This window comes from Ranitomeya variabilis, chromosome 7 (assembly GCF_051348905.1).
Source record: "Ranitomeya variabilis isolate aRanVar5 chromosome 7, aRanVar5.hap1, whole genome shotgun sequence".
Classification (NCBI taxonomy): domain Eukaryota; kingdom Metazoa; phylum Chordata; class Amphibia; order Anura; family Dendrobatidae; genus Ranitomeya; species Ranitomeya variabilis.
In genome coordinates, this window is record NC_135238.1 from 12,455,165 (window position 1) to 12,474,852 (window position 19,688).

Here is a 19,688-nt window from a genome sequence, read left to right on the forward strand (position 1 = left end):
GATTCTTTCAAAAACGTTTTCAAAAACTTCCTAAAAGTGCACTGTGGGAATCTGAAAAGTTTCTACTTCCTCCTGAAAACCGCACATCATCTGGAAAAACAGAACTTGTGGTTTCCGTTCTGCAGCTTATTAGGTCGAAAATACCACAAAAAGTCTGAACTATCAAAACAGGAGACTGCATTTCTCTGCTGGTCAAGAAATTCTTAATTGCATTGTAATGAAACTGCTTACCTGAATCCGGGTGATCCTGCCCCATAGGAAATGCTGCATATATGCACAATACCAGGTCAAAAGTAAATATATTTAAAAGAAGAGGGCCCAATACTGACCCTTTTGGTACTCCACTATTAACTGTGAACCAATAAACGTCTGTGTATTATATATGTATATTCAGCAAACTGTAGACATAAGGGAGGAGGGATATGCAGCTGCAGTATTGCTCACTCTGTGTCTGTGAGACTGGATGCTGTTTCAAGGGAGGAGGCAAAAGTGGGGAAATTATTGACTGGTGTAAATTTTGAGCACAGCATGAATATGAAGCCAGGAAGCACAATCAGAGAGGTAAGATACAACATGTTTCATATCTGCACAATAAGTAATATACGCAACAGCTGATCAAGTATCAATTGGATTATTTATAGGCGATAGGTAAATTATTTAAAAATATATTATATATATGTTTTTCAAATTTTTAATATTCATCCTGATTAGCATTCACCGAAGGCCAGCACATTATTTCCAAAGTGGAATCAAATTTTAACCGTATTAATAATATTTAAAGGGGTATTCTCCTGACGAGCATAACATCTCCTTTTTGTTATCTCCTTTCCTCTGCCGTAGAGAAAAACTGAGCTGGAAAACCTGATTCGCCTCAAAGAATAATGAAGCTTGACGGAACTTGACTGAATATCAGCGAAATCCCGCCAGGTGAGAAGATGTGGATCACAAGGACCCTCTATGAGTTACACAGCCCACCACCGGCGCAGAGGTGTTTCCGGTCACAGTTACAAGGCCTCCCTGCCTACTGTCTGTGGTACAGGGACTCGGTGACAGTCTTGGGCCCAGTATTAGGCATCCAAGCCTAGCACACATTATTTTATTGTGTTGTGTTAATGATTTCTTCCAGGCTCTGGGCCGAACGGTGCCCCGGAGAAATCCCTGCCTCCCGTCTTTATTATCATACCACCCCGGTCCCATGCATGTGACATACAGTTGTGGTGCTGTAATCTCGCACCTGCGCCCTGCACTCACGCTGTTCTCAGTAACTTCTGCGCTAGCCCCGGTGAGTCACTGCGCAGTAAAAGTATGACTAAATCGGTCCATTTTTTGCTATAATGGCCGCCTCCTGCCTATCAATACAATATAAATACAAACAGGCTTTTATCGACTGTCTTCGTTGCCCACAGCAACCAATTAGAGTTCTGCTTTCATTTATCAAACTTCTCTGGTAAAAATGAAAGCTGTGCTGTGATTGGTTGCTACGGGCAACACAAACAGGTTTGTAGCCAGGAAAGGACACATAGGAGGAAAATATCTAGAACCCACACAGAACTGGAGGATGGAGGATTAGAAACCTTTAGACAGGGTGGAAGTGATAGACAAGGATGACATTGAGTGAGATAATGTGACATCCGCGCCTGTCCCATCTACTCCTGCTTTGTACTCGGTTGATGCAGAGTGACTATTCAGTAGCTCTGTTTCATTGCTGGGACTTGTGCCAGTCCAGTAGCTATGGGGTTAATTCTGTTTTCGTTTCTTCCCATTGTAAGCACTGCTCTATATTTAGACCCCTGAGAATCAGTTTCCACTGCCTCTGTGTATCTGTGGTCTTTTCTGATTTATCCGGTTCCCTCACCTCAGTTTGTTTATTGACGTTTCTCCTGCCTGACAATTTTGTACCTTCTGGATCAGACCTGGCGACCTGACTATCCTTCTTGCCAGTTTGCACCACTAAATAGCTGCTGACTCTGCGGCCCCAGCCCAGGGACCCCTGTGTAAGTCCAAATCCTTGTAAAAGAGAGAAGGCCTGAGCAACCCAAGGGATCTGAGAAACGGAGTAGCTTTCGCCAAGCCTGTTCGTGGTTGTCTCTTTTGAGCTGCCAGGTGACTACGAAAAGTGCCCACGTGACATATAAAAGCTGTGCTGTGATTGGTTGCTAGTATTAGAAACTTTGCATGGCGCCATGTCTCCTCCTCTTTGGCCAATAGCAGATCACACAGCATCTGAGGGAAACGGGAAGCCTGGAGAAGCAGGGCCTTGTGGGAAATGTAGTCTACAGTGATCATATGGCCAGTTCACACAGAGCAGAGGGAATGCTGGAGACAGAAAATGGCGTAAGAAATTAGCGAGTGGGGACCTGAAAGCCGGGTTGTTTTAGAGAATCCCTGGGAGAACCCCTTTAAAATTCCTGCCTCTGCATGAATCCGGAACCCCTGATGAGTGGCGAACATTTAAAATATTTCTAACACCAATGCCGGCGCTCCTGCGTGGTTCCCCTTCCACCTCTATGCAGGGAAGCCGCCACTCGGAAACCTCTCCATGTCTTACTTCCTGTGCACGCCGCCCAGGCTTCTTGGTGGCGCACCTAGTGCACACGCTCCAGCTGTTCTTAAAGGAGCAGGACACACACCTTGAAGATGTCCCCAGCCAAAAGATGGGAAGCATCAGTTATATAAGGCACCTTCCCCGGTAGGGAGGTGCCTGAGCAACCGCTGTAGTTTCCCTACAACTCTTGTGTGTGCGCAACTGTATGTTACCAGGTCACATGTCCTAATCCATTAATGTTAGTTCATTATCTTGATTCTGTTCCTGTATAGTATAAAAAAGATTGTTAGCGGGAGAGCCATCGCTTTGAGACTGGTTGGGGAGTCTGCAGATTTACTGAAGGCCTCATGACGATCAACATCAGGTACATGTAGTAGCAGTGATGATGATCAAAGTGGGACGCCATAACCAGGACAGAAAAGCCGTGAACGTGGGGCAGATTTAGGTAACCTAACAGAAAGAACAAGGAAAGGCATGGAGGCAACGCCTGAGCGGCCAGGAGATGTGTCATGTTTGCAAAATCTAAGATACATATTTATTAATACCAAAAAAGAGAAAAGCACAAATGGAAGCACCGTCACAGTATTAAGAACTAATAAATTTTATTAAGGGTCAATTGACACAAACATTGTAAATAAATATATATATAAAAGAGTAATATGATACCATCCTCTGGGGAACAGCATACAGTCTGAGACCACAGGTGCAACGCCCTATATAACATTCATATATTTGCTCAAAAAGACACTCAGAGTAAAAAGTAGTAAATATATGTAGTTCCTATCAAAAAATGTCCATTTGTTTAACTATATATTGGTTCATGGTGGGGATTCACCCCTTACCATAGTATGCCTGGATCAAATGCATAAGGGAACTATAGATATACACAATAAAGTGCCCAGTGCTTTAAGGAGCTCACTAGTATTTCTGCCAGTAGTCTATCTAGAATCGTAGTGGTAGTATATATAAGAGGCTGGTAGCAGCACCATACCCACTATCAAGCTTGTAATACCGGCATACTCCCCCGGAAGAAGCAAGACGCGAAACGCGCGTTGGGGTTGTCAGGACTACACGTGCAGGTTACGTATAACTTTCATTATCTATGCCGGTATTACAAGCTTGATAGTGGGTATGGTGCTGCTACCAGCCTCTTTACTTTTTACTCTCAGTGTCTTTTTGAGCAAATATATGAATGTTATATAGGGCGTTGCACCTGTGGTCTCAGACTGTATGCTGTTCCCCAGAGGATGGTATCATATTACTCTTTTATATATATATTTATTTACAATGTTTGTGTCAATTGACCCTTAATAAAATTTATTAGTTCTTAATACTGTGACGGTGCTTCCATTTGTGCTTTTCTCTTTTTTGGTATTTATATATTCAGGGAAGCGTCACTTTAAGGGGCCGTATTTATTGGTTTGATACATATTTATTGGTTGTACTTTTATATATTGTGCAATGATGTAAAAACAATACTACATGCAATGCTGCATAATTAAAATATACATATTAAGGTGATGGAAGGATTAGCTGCGCTGTTTTTCTATAATTACTGATGTCGTATCGTCATGATTCCTGAAACCTCGACCAACATGTTGTTTGTAGACCCAATTCTGGTCTGACCTAATTTAACAATTAGACACTGACGTCGGTGCTGTTATATAGAGCTTGTTATATTATTATTATTATGTTAAGATTACATTTATCCTACATGAGAAACCTCATAAAAAGATAATTTCACAAAAATAAAAATTCACTGAAATTCACTTTTTTTCCCGTTGAGGCTGTGTCCCGAAGGTTATAATATGCCGCATCCTTAAAACCATGTTCCCATGTAGCGTAAGCGCCCACACACCTGATTGGCAGATTTCTGTGTACACTGTGCATAGGCAGAAAGCTGCCGATCAGTGGTGGGGGCGGGGGTTACACAGAGCAGAAGGACTAGGAGGCACGAGACATCTAGTCCTGTAGTGATATTCTCCTGCTGAAAAAGCACTGGTTGTATTGAAACAGCAACACAGCCTAGTAAGTGACACATCCCAGGAATTAGGGTCTCTGCCCCTACATCATGCTGCTCTCTGATTAAATAGCAAACACTTGCTGACAGATTACCTTTAAAAAGCTATGTACCAAAAATGTAACTAATGGTGTTAACAACTGCTTGTGTACAATGTAGGATATTCACACGGCATTTATCTGTCCACAGAATTTGTGATCCCCAAGAGTCCAACCTCTGGGACCCCCAGTGATTACAAGAACGGAGGTCCCGGGTGAATGGAATGGTAATGTCTATGTGTGCTTTACTACATTCACTTCCATGGGACTGACAACTATTGAGGTGAACAGAGCTGGTTACACGTGCCCACTCCAATCACACAGGGGACTTGGGGACCCCCAAAACTTTTATATCTTATCCTGTGGAACTGATAAAGACCCCATTATAAGTATGTGGTGTGTGGGGCACCATAGGGATCTGCCGTAGGGATCTGGCACTTGGTCACGGCTTCCATGATGATGCAGATGTGAACGAGGCCGTATTTCTGCTGCGAGTGATTGGATTTTTACATTATATTTGAAAGTCTTGAACAATGGGAGAAATGTAATATTCTATATGTGAAAACACCGGCGTCCTGTATATAGAAGAGGTGAAAAGTGAGGACCCTCCAAAACGTGGAATGTAAGGGAGAAAACCCAAAACTGAGGCCCTCAGCATATTCCCACAGCACAGTGTATATTCTGGCCTCAGCGCCTCCTCCCTCCTGTCTGGGTGGGGAGATTACTGTGTAACTGTGACAGGGGCCGAGATCAGGAAGGAAGAAGCCGAGACACAGAGCGGAGCCACGTAAGCCCCAATACTCTCATATATACACAGAGCGGAGCCATGTAAGCCCCAATACTCTCATAAATATGAAGAGCGGAGCCACGTAAGCCCCAATACTCTCATATATACACAGAGCGGAGCCACGTAAGCCCCAATACTCTCATATATACGAAGAGCGGAGCCACGTAAGCCCCAATACTCTCATATATACACAGAGCGGAGCCATGTAAGCCCCAATACTCTCATATATATAGGATTCCTGTGTTATGTGCCGCGCTGATGTGTGCGAGGAGGAGATGGCGCCATTATCTATTAGCTTCGGCGCTGACTGGAGGCCGCGTATTATATTAGAGCCTCAGCTCCTATGAAAAGTCCCTAAATGCTGGATATCGAAGCACAAAAGAAATGCAGACTGTGGCTTCTATATACAGGAAAAGCCCAGAATGTGCTGCCATGTCTGTGAGATCTGAGGGTGGAGACCATGACCAAGGCTTAACTCCTGATTGTCCTCTCCGTACAGAACTTGTAAGTAACAAGGACTTTGCACCATGTTAGCGGATAGAAAATAATATAGCCGAGAGTCCTCGGTGCTTGATCCCTTTTCATGGCAAAGATGGTAACAAGTAGCAAGTCCTGTCCTCAGTAACTATACGGTGAGAGAAACAATAGAGGAGACCTTCTAGATCTAGAATCTGGATCTCTCAGAAGGTGGAATTCCCTTATCAACCCTGTGACCCGATGATCCACCGATGCGCAGAACTTTCCCAAATATAAAATCACCAGAGCCATTAAACAACCAATATCCAGAAGGACCAGGTCCATCTCGGAAGTACACGAGGATGGAGAACTCCTGAGCTTCGATTGTTCTGTCCTCTCACCTGAAGCCTATGTAAAAAGGTGTAAATAGAACATAATAAAAATACTCTTTATTAAGGTTGAAAGTTAAAATACAGACAATGCTAAACTTATTGCTAATAAGATGCATGGTAGAGAGCCGAAAAGAAAGTGAGTGGCACCGCCAGGAGGTCAGCAGGGATGCCAAATAAGTCCCACTGTCATGATCCAGGTCGGGGTTTGCGTTCTACTTTTCTTTCCCTGGTCATGTGGGGGTTAACCTTCTCGGCCTCTCTCTGGTGTATGGGTGGCTATTTCTCTGCGCGGCCGCCGGTAACTCGTGTCAGTGATAATTCCAGTCCTTGGCTAGAGCAGCTGACCTAGTTTCCCTGAGCGTCCTTCGCTCCCTGACTTCCTGTGTTCGTATTCGCTTCGTTCCCTATGCCTGACTTAGTGTGTTCCCCTGTGCTTACTCCGCAGTGTATGACCCGGCTTGATCTCTGACCTGCCCTGCCGCCTTCCGTTTCTTTGTTCTCCGATACTGACCTTTCGGCTTGTTTCTGACTGAGCTCTCATCTCACCCTTCGGATACCGCGCTCCTGACCGGCTCTGACCTTTTGGCTTGCTTCTGACTTTGCTCCAGTCTTCCGCTCTGGTACCTCACTCCCAGATGTTACCGACTCGGTGCGATCGACTACTCTACTGACACTTTGCGGGTAGTGATGAGTGAGTATTCTTGTTGCTCGGGTGGTCTCCAAGTATTTGTGACTGCTCAGAGATTTCGTTTTCCTTGCCGCAGCTGCATGATTTGCGGCTACTAGACAGCTTGATTGCATGTGGGGATTCACTAGCAACCAGGCAACCCCCACATGTACTCAGACTGGCTAGTAGCTGTAAATCATGCAGCTGTGTCAACAAAAACTAAATCTCCGAGCAGTCACAAATACTCGGACACCACCCAAGCGTGCTCGGATAAACTCGAGCAACGAGTATACTCTCTTATCACTATTGCGGGGCTTGCACTGCGGCTCCACAGGTCTTCGCTCGTGATGTGCTCCTGCTCCCTCACTCCATCCATGGTGGTTGGTCCTGGTACTGTGTCCCTAGTGTCACGACACCCAATATTAGTAAATGAATGGCAGTCCAAGAAGTATCTAGTCAATGCAGGATTAAATATTAATATACCCAGAGAATATAGAGGCTACATCAGCCAAAGACTTGTATTACTCTGAGTAGAGATACAGGTGCATATGATACCAAACAGAAAGCTAAAGCCTCCGTTCACAGGACTGTTCAATAACACATTACTATCTAAAGAGTACGGACATTCCTTACCTAACCATGCGATGATGCCACTTCCCCTACGCGCGTTTCGGCGGCGTGCCTTCATCAGGGAAAGCGATGATTGGTGGCAGCAGTCATGTGGATGCGCATTGTAAACAGGTGCTTGGGACGCAGCAGCGCACAAGATGGGGACACAACCAAAGAATATGTATTACTCTAAGACGAGAATTTGGATGATTAGGACACAAAATGAAACAAGGTTAGCAGATCATTAAAGTGCAATAAAACGTTTTGCAATTTATACATCAGTCACTTCTTCAGATAGAAGCAGCGGCAACAGATATAACAATTATACTCCCTCATACACGGCATCAAACATTTACAATACATACAAGCATCTCTATGCTATTCCTCTGTCCTATGGTACGTCATGGTCAGTCGTTACCCGGTCACTCTGATGGTAGTGACACACGCTGTCTAAAGGGACAGTGCGTCTTTTTCTGGGTTTTTGGAGCTGAAACTGAGAGGAAAATAGAAAGTTTTTGAGGAGTTTTGAGATTTGGAGATTTTCCACTTAGTTTTTGCTCCTAAAACTCCTCAAAAACCTGAGTGTGCATGTACCCCAAAGAAGGACCTGAAGTGGTTTGAAAAACATCACTTTTCACCATCTCAAATCTCTGATGCACAAACCCTAAATGTTATTTTCATTTTCTCCCATTTCCTGCAGTCGTTATAATTACAGACAGACCCTTTTAAGTTCTTTACAGGAGAAGATAAAGGAAAGGGCATTAAGGTGGATATTCTGTGACAGTCCCTTGTAGGAGGAGATGGGGCTGACCGTGAGAGACGCTCTGGTCTACGCTCTGGAGAATCTGGAGAAGATGGGATTCAAGAAGTTTAGGAAGCAGCTACATGAAATTGAGGTAAAAGAGAATTATAGGAGGATCCCAAGGGGCAAACTGGAGGACAAGGATTGGGCGGATGTCGCTGATCTGATCCGGGAATACTATAAGGATATTTACGGGGTCGAGGTGACCCTGGAAGTTCTGGACAAGATCAATGAGAAGAAAGTGGCAGAGGAACTGCTGGAGGACTTGAAAAAAGGTAACAGGATGTCTAAAACCTTTACAAGTTTGCAATTTACCGCTTATTTAAACAAATGTTTAAGTCTATTGTGTAGCGCTCATTGCCTTGGTTACAGGACACCTCTTCAGTCTATCAGCGGTGGCTAGTCTCCTAGGCGAGCTCAGCATCACTGGATCCGGTCGCCTTCATTGTCCCTGTGCTTCTCACATACTTTGCTTCTATGAGAGCTTTGGCCCATGCTGCTGCTCCGAACCGTCAATCATCAGGAGGGCACTGCCCCCTACAACCAGGAAGCAGGAGGTGGTCGAGAAGAGCTCCACCTCCCGAGATGCTGAGATTGCCGGGGAGTCAGCAGGGTCTAGGAAATTAATCTAGCCCCCTAGATTAACTGGGAGCATAGTGGATAGGTGACTGGCTCATATAAGCCAGGCCTTCTTTATACCATGAAGGGGGTTGGCTTAGTCGGCTAGTCTCCTTGGTGAGCCGACGTTCTCCCGGGTTGAACACAAGCCTGAAGCTGCTCAACCAGGACCAGAGGAGATTTTCAGATTGGGACACCTTCCTTATTATAAGCAATTTCATTGATTCTTATTTTATGAATATGATTGTTTCTTCAGGTCATTTAGTGTCAGTCCAATATTTTTAACCTTTTCATGTATTTCTGTGCAGTGGACCGATTTGTAAGGCTGACTCAACTGGAGGAATCGAAATGTTTAGCCCCTGAAGGTAAGAAAGAAACAGGAGGAGCTTTCCTTTGTTTCATTCTCGGATACAGAACCCCATGCTGTAAGAATACTCGCTCCAGGTTTCTGTCTGCTTAGGCCGCCAGTACACGAGCTGACCGACCATCACATGTTGCGTGCTTGGTGCGTTTTATTTTTTCGGCATTCATACTCATGGCAAAAACATTGCAATTTTACCACGATCACGGCAAGAATACACCATGGTGGCTGCAATGTGTGAAGGCAACCTAAAGAACTATACAGTATGGAGAGGGTCACGCTAGGGCGGCACAGATGGACTTTGCTTTCAATGCCGAATGATTGAGCATTTTGTAGATAAAATATTTGTAATTATTTGTTAAAAAAAATATTTGGTGTTTTATTTTTCAGCCAGACCAATGATGCTACACCTGAGCGACACGGGCGAGATGGTCTGCAGGGTGACGCTGGAGACATTTTATCCCGGATATCTCCATATAGAATGGAAATGTGGAAAAGAGAAGTCGGGAGACGTCTCCTCATCACTGGAGCGCTACACAGAAAGCCTCGATCACGGGTCATTCTCCGTGTGTAGTGAAGTCAGAATTTCACAGGATTCCATCAGATCTCCAGAATCCACGGTCCACGTCAGCTGGGAACATGAATATACAAATACCAAGGGGCAGCAGACGTTCTCCATCACTGATCACAGTAAGAAAAACCCATCCAGAAAGGAAAGATTCAGGACGCTGCGGTTTAAGGGGGTGGTCCGGTCAGAATACACGGATGATCACTTAAGAAAGGTAATATCAGGTTGGTGAGGGTCCGACGCTCAGCACCCCCTACTGATCAACTGTTATCTTCACTGATTGTGTAGTGGAAGCTGCCAGGTGCTGCAGAGCAGCTCCTACATTTTTACCTATTCTTTTGAATAGAAGCTGTTCTGCAGCATCCTGCAGCTTCCTCTACACAATCACTGATATTAATGACCTAGGTCATCAGCATATTCTGACTGCACAACCCCTTTAATTGTGCGGAGGGAATCTTTCAGCAGGTTTTGCTATATAATTAGATAGCAGAATGATGTAGGGGAAGAGACCCTGACTCCAGCAATGTATTACTTACTGGGCGGCTTGGTGCAGTTTTGAAAGAATCCCTGTTTTCTCTGTTGTAGATGTAGCAATGGTCAGAATGCTGAGCTCTGTATAACCCCGCCCACACCCCTGATTGGCCACTTCCTGTGTACTCTGTGCATAGGCAGGAAGCTGCCAATCAGAGGAGGGTGGCGGGGTTACACAGCTTAGCTGGACTTTCTGGCAAAAGATACTTAGTTCTGTAGTGATAATCTCCTGCTGATAAAACACCGATTGTATTAAAACTACAGCACACAGCCCAGTAGGTGAATCATGGCAGAAATCACGGTCTCTGCTCCTACCTCATGATGCTCTATTAAATAGCAAAAACCTGCTGACAGATTCCCTCTAGGTTTTCCTAGTGTTACAAGATTTTACATTCTCTCTCCTGCAGATTTCCACTGGAGGCCGGTCGTGGATGAGATACAGACGCCATCGTGTATATATGACGACAATCCCGTAGTATTTAATTGTCACATATCAGGATATTATCCGGACGACGTCACGGTGAAGTGGTTCAGGAGGAATAAAAAGTCTCTGGAGTTATGTGAAGATTCTGATAATGTTTCAGTTCCAAAAATCAGATCGAATAGAAATCCAGACAACACCTACAGCTGTACGGCGAAGCTAACGATGACACCGTCCGTGGAAAACCACCTCGGGGCAGAGTACATCTGCCAGGTAGAGCATCCTTCTCTGGAGAAAGCAATCAAGAAAAGCACGGGAGGAATGAAAATCCTGGGTGAGGTTATACCTGATGGTGATAGGAAGGTGATCAGATGTCCTCAGGGTCCGAGCAAGGACCACGATGCACGGACAGTCCAGGGGTCTACTGACCAGAGTTGCACATACAGACAGTCCAGGGGTCTACTGACCAGAGTTGTACAGACAGTCCAGGTGTCTACCGACCAGAATTGCATAGACAGTCCATGGGTCTACCGACCAGAGTTGCACAGACAGTCCAGGGCGCTATCGACCAGAGTTGCACAGACAGTCCAGGGGTCTACCGACCAGAGTTACACATACAGACAGTCCAGGGGTCTACTGACCAGAGTTACACAGACAGTCCAGGGCTCTATCGACCAGAGTTACACAGACAGTCCAGGGCTCTACCGACCAAAGTTGCACAGACAGTCCAGGGGTCTATCGACCAGAGTTACACAGACAGTCCAGGGCTCTACCGACCAGAGTTGCACAGACAGTCCAGAAGTCTACCGACCAGAGTTGCACAGACAGTCCAGGGGTCTACTGACCAGAGTTGCACAGACAGTCCAGGGGTCTACTGATCAGAGTTGCACAGACAGTCCAGGGGTCTACTGACCAGAGTTGCACAGACAGTCCAGGGCTCTACCGACCAGAGTTGCACAGACAGTCCAGGGGTCTATCGACCAGAGTTGCACAGACAGTCCAGGGGTCTACTGACCAGAGTTGCACAGACAGTCCAGGGGTCTACCGACCAGAGTTACACATACAGACAGTCCAGGGGTCTACCGACCAGAGTTACACAGACAGTCCAGGGCTCTATCGACCAGAGTTGCACAGACAGTCCAGGGCTCTACCGACCAGAGTTGCACAGACAGTCCAGGAGTCTACTGACCAGAGTTGCACAGACAGTCCAGGGGTCTACTGACCAGAGTTGCACAGACAGTCCAGGGGTCTACTGACCAGAGTTGCACAGACAGTCCAGGAGTCTACTGACCAGAGTTGCACAGACAGTCCAGGGGTCTACTGACCAGAGTTGCACACACAGTCCAGGGGTCGACCCACCAGAGTTGCACGGACAGTCCAGGGGTCTACTGACCAGAGTTGCACATAGAGACAGTCCAGGGGTCTACCGACCAGAGTTGCACGGACAGTCCAGGGGTCTACCGACCAGAGTTGCACAGACAGTCCAGGGGTCTACCCACCAGAGTTGCACAGACAGTCCAGGGGTCTACTGACCAGAGTTGCACAGACAGTCCAGGGGTCTACCCACCAGAGTTGCACAGACAGTCCAGGGGTCTACCGACCACAGCTGAATTCGGGTCTAAAACTCACCAACTATTCTGGACAAGACCCTCCATTGCTGCAGGTCCACGAGATGGCCACGCTTCCTTGGACAGGAATTATGAATTGCTTTGCCTTAATTTTCATAATTATCCTATTATTTTCCTTTGCAGCAAAACCTCAGCTGGAGTCCATCACCAAGGCCCTGGAAGATACCATGTTGGTGCAGTTTTCCATGCACCTTAAAAAGTTTTACCCCAAAGACATCAAGGTGAAGTGGCATCGGGGGGAGACACAACCCAGAAAAGGGGTGCAGCAGATGACACTACACACGGAAACGCTCGCTGAACGTGAAGATTCCTTGTACGATGTCACCAGCATCTGTAGCATTTCGGGAAGTAATTTTGGAGATCCCCAGTATAAAATATACGTGACCTGGCAGCACGAATCTATGGATGGACCCGAGACCAGGGCGCTGTCTGCGAGAGGTGAGACCCAGGCACCAGAATACCTTGTGTTATCATTCGGTGAAACTCCAGTCTCCCCGCACCCCCTGCTCGATCGGCGTCTGCACGGTTTGCCTTTGTGATTCGGGCGAGGGCTTTACACCAGACATTGTAAAGTCATGTAATGGCAGAAAAAAATGAAAACACCAGAATGGCAGACATTTGGTTCTCCATACCTCCCTAAATAATTTGCAATAGAAACGTTGTATCTACCCCCAAAAAATTAAAATATCAGCGTGTGATTGAAAAAACTAGCCCAGCTCCATTGATGAGAAAAATCAGAATGTTACTGGTTGCAGAAATTGGCGACACAATCCAATTTTTCTTTTTTTTTTTTCACAAAATTCCGTTTTCATTTCTTTTTTACCACCTAAGCAAATGAAAAAATATATATATATCCACATTCAGTATGACCGTAATCCTACTGACCTCTATGGTTACTGATCCCTGATAGCTGTGAGCGCCACCCTGTGGTCGGCGCTCATAGCACACCTGCATTTCTGCTGCATTGCAGCGATCTGATGATCGCTGCTATGTAGCAGAGCCGATCGAGTAGCAGAGCCGATCGTGCTGTGCCAGCTTCTTGTTTCCCATGGAGGCTATTGAGTCATGGCAAAAATTTAAAAAAGTAAAAAAATAAAGTGAAAAAAATAAAAAAATATAAACGTTTAAATCACCCCCCTTTCGCCCCATTCAAAATAAAACAATAAAAAAACCTCAAACCTACACATATTTGGTATCGCCGTGTTCAGAATCGCCCGATCTATCAATGAAAAAAAGCATTAACCTGATCGGTAAACGGCGTAGCAAGAAAAAAATTTGAATCGCCAAAATTAAGGTTTTTTTGGGTCACCGCGACATTGCATTAAAATGCAATAACGGACGATCAAAAGAACGTATCTGCACAAAAGTGGTATCAATAAAAACGTCACCTTGGAACACAAAAAATAAGCCCTCACCTGACCCCAGATCACGGAAAATGGAGACGCTACAGATATCGGAAAATGGCGCAATTTAATTTTAATTTTTTTTTTTAGCAAAGTTTGGAATTTTTTTTCACCACTTAGATAAAACGTAACCTAGTCATGTTTGGTGTCTACGAACTTGTAATGACCTGGAGAATCATAATGGCAGGTCAGTTTTAGCATTTAGTGAACCTAGCAAAAAAGCCAAACAAAAAACAAGTGTGGGTCTTGCAATGTTTCTCATAGTATGTTTTGTTGGGACAGTTGGCTGGTAGTAGCAAAAGCACTATGGACAACGTCCCGCACAGTGGGAGTCTCTTTATGACCTACAGCAGGTGGAATGTCCACTGTACCTTTCTTTCTCCCTCTGTATCTGATATCTTGTGGTCGGGTCCTTCTTCCTTTACCTCTCCGTAATTCTGGTGTTGCCGTACATCTTGTTGACGTAGTAGGACAGCCATCATCCTCTCCATTATCTTCGGTATCATCAATTATATCACTGTTACTGCTTGACTCGGATTCTTTGGAATTGTCATGAGGAAAATATTCTTCATCAAACTCTGAGTATTTGTTCCTCGTTTTTTTCCGACTCGTTTTCAGATAAATTTTGAAGAAATTTCAAAATGTCGTAGTTTGTCTGACCCCACTGCCCACTCACTCACTCACTGCTTATACATTGCAAAAACGTGACCTGTAAAATCACAAAAGTAATAAAATGACACTGTGCAAACATGAGGAGTTTTATCTTCAACTGTAACGTTTGCTACTGACTGCGGACAAAGATCACTAGTAGAGACATGGATCAAACATGTCCAGACAAAACAAAATGCTGAATCATCCCTGATATGCAATGACACAATTGTATTCTGGAATATTAGGTGTACTACTACCTTTATTTTTTCATGTTTCTCAGTACATTTTAAGATAACATTAAAGGGAATCTATCAGCAGTTTTGCTAAGTAATCTGACAGCAGCATCATGTAGGGATAGAGATCCTGATTCCAGTGATGTGTCACTTCGTTTTCTGGGTGCCGCAGTTGTGATGGAATCACAATTTTCTCTGCTGTAGATCTATCAGAGCTCAAATGCTGAGCTCTGTATAACCCCGCCCACACCACTGATTTGCCACTTTTCGTGTACACTGTATATTGACAGAAAGCTACCAATCAGTGCTGAGGGCGGGGTTGGACCAGGAAGCATGAGGCAGCTAGTCCTGCAGTGATAGTCACCTGCTGATAAAACACTGATTGTATTGAAACAGCCCAGTACGTGACACATCGCTGGAATCAGTATCTCATCCCCTAAATTTTGCTGCTCTCAGATTATATAGAAAAAATCTGCTGATGAATTCCTTTTAATACTGACATTCAAAACTACAAATTGTCCCACAAAAAACAAGCCCTTGTTGGCTGAAAAATGCAAAAAATATATGGTACGTGGAATAAATGGAAGCACAAAAATTAAAATAAAAAAAGCTAGATAATGAAGGGGAAAATGAAGATAAGACAACGTCTTTAACCACCAAGCCAGGTCCAATTAATGGAGTGACGTGCTACTTGCTAACGTTAGCCAGTTAATTTTTGCGGCCCTCACGCTCAATATCTAGGTTATATGGGCATCAGAAGATGGGTAAGTGGCGCCTGCACAAATCTGTACAGCTAGAAATGGAGATCTTTTATTCTGAACGCTAATGTTCTGAGCTGTTCAGCTGCACCGACGTGTCAGGCAAAAGCTCGCCCATGACCGCTCTCTATCCTCCACCTCCCCGTTCCTTCTCACCGTCAGTTATCATGGAGGCAAATGAGGGCGAGCACATGACAACCCGACTTACGGGAAATGTTCTGTACCCGAGGAGGACGGCACGGTATGTAACAACCCAGGAGTGATGATACCAGAGCTAACAGTCCCGATGTTCCTCTCCACAGATCTGCCCTGGATCCCAGACGTAGAAGACATATTTGTCCTCAGGTTGGAAGATGGTTTCAGAACCATGATGATGTGCCGAATCACCGACTATTACCCAAACTCGGTGACCGTGACTTGGTATAAAAAGGAGAATGGAAACGTGTTGTCCATACAGGACTCCGATGACATTAAACTTGTGATAGAGCCTCATAACAGGAGGAAAAACAAGACCTATGGGTGTACGGCAGTTTTACATTTTACTCCAGATTCTACAAGGGACCAAGGCTCAGAAATTATCTGCAAGGTGGATCATCCCAGCCTGGAGCACCCGATCGAGAAGAGCACTGGGCCTCTGCGTATATTAAGGGCTGGAGAAGAGGAGTGATTAGACCCTGGAGCCCACCAGTCTGCAGTGAGGCACACTCACACATTGTCCACCAGACCTAAGTAGTGATGGCCACAGCTCACCTCCTCCCCCTCTCTGCACAGTCAGCACAGCATGCCCACAAGTCAATGATCATTTCCAGTCTGTTCTAGAGATGAGCGAATAAACTAGAAAGGCTTTGGCCCTGAGGTCACGTCAGTAGTCTCTGGCCAGTAGACGGGAACCCTGTGAACCGCCTCCTACAAGCTCCTCTTTTGGTTCGTTGGCCTGGAGTCATGTCCTATGTGCATCACACGACAATGATAATATTGTGTAAGGCCAGCTAATCAGAAGAGGAGGCAGTAGGAGGGCCACACAATATGGACCTGGCTCCAGCCAATCGATTCGCTCATCTCATTGGACTGCTGTATAATGCATCTCTGAATGCTGATAACAGAAAGGTCAGCCAAGATGGTCGCCATATAGTCATGTGCAGTGGTGGGTTGTTTATGTATACTGTAGAGATGAGCGGACTGATTGGCAGGACTCCCGTCCAGGTCAGTGTTACCTGGTAGCTAGACCGGAGGCCCACAAATCTCTTCAGGTGTCCCTGATGCGGCCTTTGATTAGCGTTGTGCTGGCGCATCCTCATCTTTGTGAATCACAGATGTTGTCGCCCCACCAGGGACACCGGAAGGTGAGAGATGTGCAGCCTCCCATCTAGCCGCCAGGTACCTCTGCCCTGGACTCTGGGCCGGAGTCTCGTGAATCGATGCGCTCATCTCTAGTACACAGATTTGCTCTCTACGGTCGTCTCCAGTCCATATCACATATCTTAGAATGGATCAATGACTACGTAATATTCCAATGACTCCTATCTATATCTTATATACAAATAAAAACGTAAATGGCTGTTGAGTATAGTTTTTTTCCATTTTTCTTTTTTTTTTTTTTAATTGGCGTGCCAGTTATCATTGTTGTGAAATATCAACCAGCCGAAGCTTTGCAATGGCACGCGGCTTGCAGTAAAAAAATGAATGAGCAATGTCGTAGAAGCAATAATCTTGACAGGACCTTTCAAAGGTGAAGATGTCCTTATTCCTCGCATTGCTGTGATTCCAACGGATATGACATTTCAATTTAAGGGATTGCAATCACCTTCACCAACGCTCCGGGCCGATCTTTAGAATTGTGCAGTTTAGGTCTAGACACGGCTTGCTCCTCACATGGACAATTATACGTTGTGTGTTCTAGAGTCGGCAAACCAGACAATCTCCATATCTACATAGACAATGGAACAACAATGAGAGAAAACGCACGTTTCTAATATGTCTAATTAAGACATATTAGAAACGTGCGTTTTCTCTTTTCTTTTTTTTTCCATGTAACCAGACTGAGCCGCAGCAAGGCATGGCCGGGAACAGCTAGTTTACAATATAATCCACTGATGTCTTCGTTATCACTCCTCTGGTTTCAAGTGTTAGAATTTTTGGCTTTGGCAAACCCAAGAATCCAATTATACAACTCTCCCCCGACCAGTAGGAGGATTATGGGGTCTGGTAAGGACCCTTTAAAATCTTTTATGCAGAGGCCAAGGGTCAGACCCAGGAGATGCAGCCAGGATTGAAGATATTAATAATCTAAAAAATTCCCCCCCAAAAAAAAAATTATGAAAGTTCTCCCCTAGTAAAAGCGATATATAAGCAACCAAAGAAAAAGTCTGTATCTAACACATGATATACATCAAGGAGATTTAATGTTGTAGAATTATACGAGATGGAGTGAGACGACGACGCGGCAACTGGATAAACGAGGCGGCGCGCAGTATAGGTTTGCAATCTTGCTAAAACAAACAAAGCAGCCACCTATATTCTACCTATCACTACAGATAATACCGTACCCATTGGACTACCAATCTGGTCTCCCGGCATTTGCTCACCTAAGTGGGAAGTGGTGAGGGCCAATTGACATCAATTTACGCATATACCACAACAGCAGAAACAATATAAGTACCGGACAATATCAATAATTGCTGATATTAACTACAATAATTCATGATCGTTCTAGCCTCAGTTTAGCGCAGTGACTTTTCAATATCTCAAAATAGGTCTAAGTAGAGCTTAGCATAGATGACGTATGATTTATATAGACCGAGTTTAAACGCAAATAAATATCGAGTATATCATAGATAGTTCAAGACATAAATTGTGAAGTGTATGATGTGGCCACACATCAAACAATCCACTCACTGTATGGAGTTAATCTCTAATAGGGTAATAAAGATTAACCATTACCTGTACACATCATAAGGATATAGTGTAATGCTGAGGAGAGAAGTCAGTGGGGGGTACACAACTACCTCGACGCGCGTTTCACAGCACTAGGCTTCATCAGGAGCCCACATCATACACTTCACACTTTGTCTTAAACTATCTATATTTATTCGCTTTTGAACTCTGTCTATATAAATCATATGTCACCAATGCTAAGCTCTACTTAGACCTATTTTGAGGTATATTTTGACCCACTGGTGAAGTCTCGGAGATGCAGTGTTCTATAATGCTTCGGTGTATACAATTTTGTATCAGCTCTGATCGCTGATGTTTAACCAGTCATACCGCTGGCAACTGTAAGGTGCCGATGGATTACAATGACAGCCAAGGGCTGCTGTACTTCAGTATACAGAACAATGTTCGCAGGTTCAACTCCCCTTTATAAGAAAAATATTTAAAAAAATATCAGAAAAGTTCACAGCCCCTGCAGTGTCAGTGCGTGCAGGGCTTGGGATTCAGATTAGAAGGCACTCCAAAAAAGTCACTGGCAATCAACATAAAGTGAGGAACAAAGGATTAGAATTGAGGGGTCAGAATGGTGCACCAAGCCCTTTGCCACACCAAGGTTGCCTCTAAGCCCCTCATTTACATACTGTATGTAATAAAAATTGTAATATAAAATGCACAAAGTAAAATCAGCGGTACAAGTATGATTTTTATAGGGATTATGTCCCCTACATGAATGTCTAATTGGTTTGCTTTGAGGTTTGGGGAGTGACAGACGCAGAAGCCAGTCTCCTAACTGAATCAGCACAACTGAGTGATATCAGCTGCCTTGTCCTTGTTAACACTTTCTTCTGAACTAACAAGAAGATCATTTATATGATGTAAGCAGGTTATTTTGTGATTAAATTGAAATGGTGTTTTTGTGATTACGTTAATTTTCATGGCAAGGAATGACTTTACAATTCATCTGATCACTCTTCATTATCTAAAGTTAAGGCAAATTGCCACAGGATGAATTTGTGAAAACCAAATTTTGTGTGAATTTCAAAACTTTTGGCCACGATTGTAGACACCTAAAGAGCGGTAACACGGGAAGTCTGTGGGAAGTAATGCCATTATCCTGGCCATGATATACTAAGATGGGAATTACCCGTAACCCTGTGAATCAGGGCATATATTCCTGTTCACTTCAAAAGACACATAGGGGTAGACGGCTAATGAAAGCTTGAAGCCTCGGCCTGAGATATTGAGGGCAAAGTGCAGAAAAATGTATCA

The 19,688-nt window shown here is 44.5% G+C and overlaps 1 protein-coding gene across 8 annotated transcripts; it reads left to right on the forward strand.

The window, feature by feature from the left end:
• The first annotated feature begins 5,326 nt into the window (after positions 1-5,326).
• On the forward strand, positions 5,327-17,065 carry LOC143785342 (uncharacterized). Of its 8 annotated transcripts, none has more exons than XM_077274101.1 (7): positions 5,327-5,390; positions 8,299-8,591; positions 9,243-9,299; positions 9,686-9,985; positions 10,802-11,149; positions 12,567-12,881; positions 15,791-17,065. In XM_077274101.1, exons 2-7 carry the CDS (start codon positions 8,315-8,317, stop codon positions 16,153-16,155), a joined length of 1,662 nt encoding a protein of 553 aa, XP_077130216.1. In that variant the 5' UTR covers positions 5,327-5,390; positions 8,299-8,314; the 3' UTR covers positions 16,156-17,065. The 8 variants fall into 8 exon arrangements, with proteins under 8 accessions (XP_077130216.1, XP_077130210.1, XP_077130214.1 ...); XM_077274095.1 differs by having other exon boundaries at positions 5,335-5,390; positions 8,215-8,591; XM_077274099.1 differs by having other exon boundaries at positions 5,365-5,390; positions 8,245-8,591.
• The last annotated feature ends 2,623 nt before the right edge of the window (positions 17,066-19,688 follow it).